Below are 2,630 nucleotides of genomic sequence, written 5' to 3' on the forward strand. Positions count from 1 at the left end.
CGAGGAAATTCGGAGAACTCGACCCTCGGGATGAAGTCGAGAGTCTTAAAGTGAAAACCTCCGACGATCTCGGGCCAGTTGTGCTAGACGAATCTAAACCTGACCAGGTTGTAAAGATCGGCACCCGACTTCCACTTGCCATCAAGACTCAACTCACCACCTTCCTCCGGGAATTCAAAGACGTGTTTGCATGGACTCATGCGGATATGTCCGGAATTGATCCCGAAATAATAGTGCACCGATTGAACGACGACCCAAGGGTCGCCGAAAAAGTGCAGGCTAGACGAACGTTCAATGTCGAACGATACCTGGCTATAAATGAAGAGGTTGAGAAACTTCTCACCGCAAACTTCATCCGAGAGGCTAAGTACCCTAAGTGGGTCGCCAACATGGTAATGGTAAAAAACCTGATGGGAAATGGTGCATTTACATAGATTACAAAGATCTTAACAAAGCCTGCCCTAAGGATTGCTTCCTACTCCCGCGCATCGAACAGCTGGTCGACACCACGGATGGCCATGAACTCCTTCGCTTCATGGACGCCTATTCGGGCCACAACCAAATTCGAATGCATGAACCCGATCAGATTAAGACAACCTTTGTCACTGATCGAGGTCTCTACTGTTATAAGGTCAAGCCTTTTGGCCTTAAGAATGCGGGAGCAACTTACCAACAGTTGGTTAATCGAATCTTCGCCAATCAAATCGGCAGGACCATGGAAGTATACGTGGACGACATGCTCGTTAAGAGCCTACATGCGACTAATCACGTACACGACCTAACAAGTGCGTGTTCGAGGTTGAATCCGGAAAATTCCTTGGATACATCGTCAGCCGACGAGGGATAGAGGCGAATCATGAAAAGATCAAGGCACTCCTTGAAATGAAGTCCCCGAGAAGAATTAAAGAAGTGCAAAGCTTGACCGGTCGAATTGCTGAACTAACGCGCTTTGTGTCGAAAGCAACCGATAAGTGTCAACCGTTCTTCAAAGCTTTGAAGACGACGGACGGCTTTAAGTGGACTAATGACAGCGAAAAAGACTTTCAGGAGATGAAGGCTTACTTTGGGTCCCCACCATTTCTCTCCAAACAAAAAAAGGGCGAGGTACTATACGTATACCTCGCCGTCTCTGAAAGAGCCATAAGCGCCGTTCTTGTCCGCGAAGAAGATAGGGTCCAGTGGCTAATCTACTATGTGAGCAAAGCCTTACTTGACGCGGAGACGCGCTACACCAAGATAGAGAAACTTTCTCTGGCTCTCTTAATGGTAGCTAAAAAGCTGCGTATGTATTTCCAAGCTCACCCCTTCGCGGTGCGAACTGAGCACCCGATCGGTAAAGCTCTTCAAAAGGGAACATCGACTCGCATGGCGATCTGGTCCCAAGAATTGAGCGAGTACGGGATTGAGTTCCACCCAAGAGCGGCTATAAAGGGTCAGGACTTAGCCGACTTTGTGGCAAAATTCTCCTACACTCCCGATATGGGAAGAGCGAAAAAAGACTTAACCGATAACGCGGCGACGCGTAAAAGAAAGGTTGACCCAACGGGTCCCATCTGGAAGTTACACGTAGATGGAGCATCTAATGCTCGAGGGGCTGGCACCAGAATCATTTTGACTAACCCCGACGTGGAAAAGTTACGATATGCCCTCCACTACTGATGCCGAATATGAAGCCCTCATTGTATGGATAGAGCTAGCACATAAGCTCGGGTCAAAGAACCTGCGGATACACTGTGACTCGCAGTTGATCGTGAACCAGGTTAAAGGAGATTACACTGCCAAGGAGCCTAATATGGTTGCCTACCTGGCAAAGACAAACTCCAAACTCGATGCCTTCTCTTGGATCTAGTGTCGACAAAGACGGACTGGGAACCGTACCCATCGAATTTCTTCCACGGCCATCCATCTCCCGAGACGAAGTCGGGACTATAGAGGATGTGTCTCAGCCAACTTGGATGGACCCAATTATCGAGTTTCTGCGAAGAGGTGACATACATTGCATTTCAAGGAACAAAGCATGAGGTGACATACATTGCATTTCAGCAATCTTGTACATGAATTCCATATCTATGAGAACTTCACAAAGTTACTCATGACAGACTCACAACTTAGTACTTCACCAATAGGCCTTGTTCGGAATCACATAGTGAGTCCGAACTTTGACTTTCCCAAATGAGAATACTAAGGTGTGAAATGGCATGTCTCATTTCAGGATTAAGGTAAGCATGATGCAATTCATACATAGTGACTTCGAGACATAAGAGGTTAAATGGTTTGTTCTTATATTGTCTCTAGAAGTGCACTGGTCAATTCAGTACCTTCGGAAGATACCTAGAAGAACTATAGAGTCCCCAACTCTCAATGCCTCATAACCAGACATCATAGATTCTTCTAACAATCATACTGAGGTCAATAGTCCTTTGACCCTTAGATTGCGAATATATCGTTTTAAGCAAACTACGAAGAGTTTGTTCATGCAAATCTACATTTGTCTCTTCGTAAGTTGTTAAGTTTGTTTATGGACTAAAAGACTAAGGTTTTATCATAAAGCTTCAAACAAAGAAAGAATGAATGAACGTTTCAACTTTATTAATGGATGAATAGGCAATTACAAGCAAGAGTCTTCGTAA

The 2,630-nt window shown here is 45.4% G+C and overlaps 1 protein-coding gene across 1 annotated transcript; it reads left to right on the forward strand.

Annotated features, from left to right (window-relative positions):
• Nucleotides 1–882: 882 nt before the first annotated feature.
• LOC149401724 (uncharacterized) lies at nt 883–1,849 on the forward strand. Its single transcript, XM_089610858.1, has 2 exons — nt 883–1,266; nt 1,760–1,849. The coding sequence occupies exons 1-2, from the start codon at nt 883–885 to the stop codon at nt 1,847–1,849; spliced, it is 474 nt and encodes a 157-aa protein (XP_089466984.1).
• Nucleotides 1,850–2,630: the final 781 nt, after the last annotated feature.

The sequence above is a fragment of the Urtica dioica genome, chromosome 4, assembly GCF_054948205.1.
Source record: "Urtica dioica subsp. dioica isolate 48M chromosome 4, U.dioica_male_clone48M_v1_H2, whole genome shotgun sequence".
Taxonomy (NCBI): Eukaryota; Viridiplantae; Streptophyta; class Magnoliopsida; order Rosales; family Urticaceae; genus Urtica; species Urtica dioica.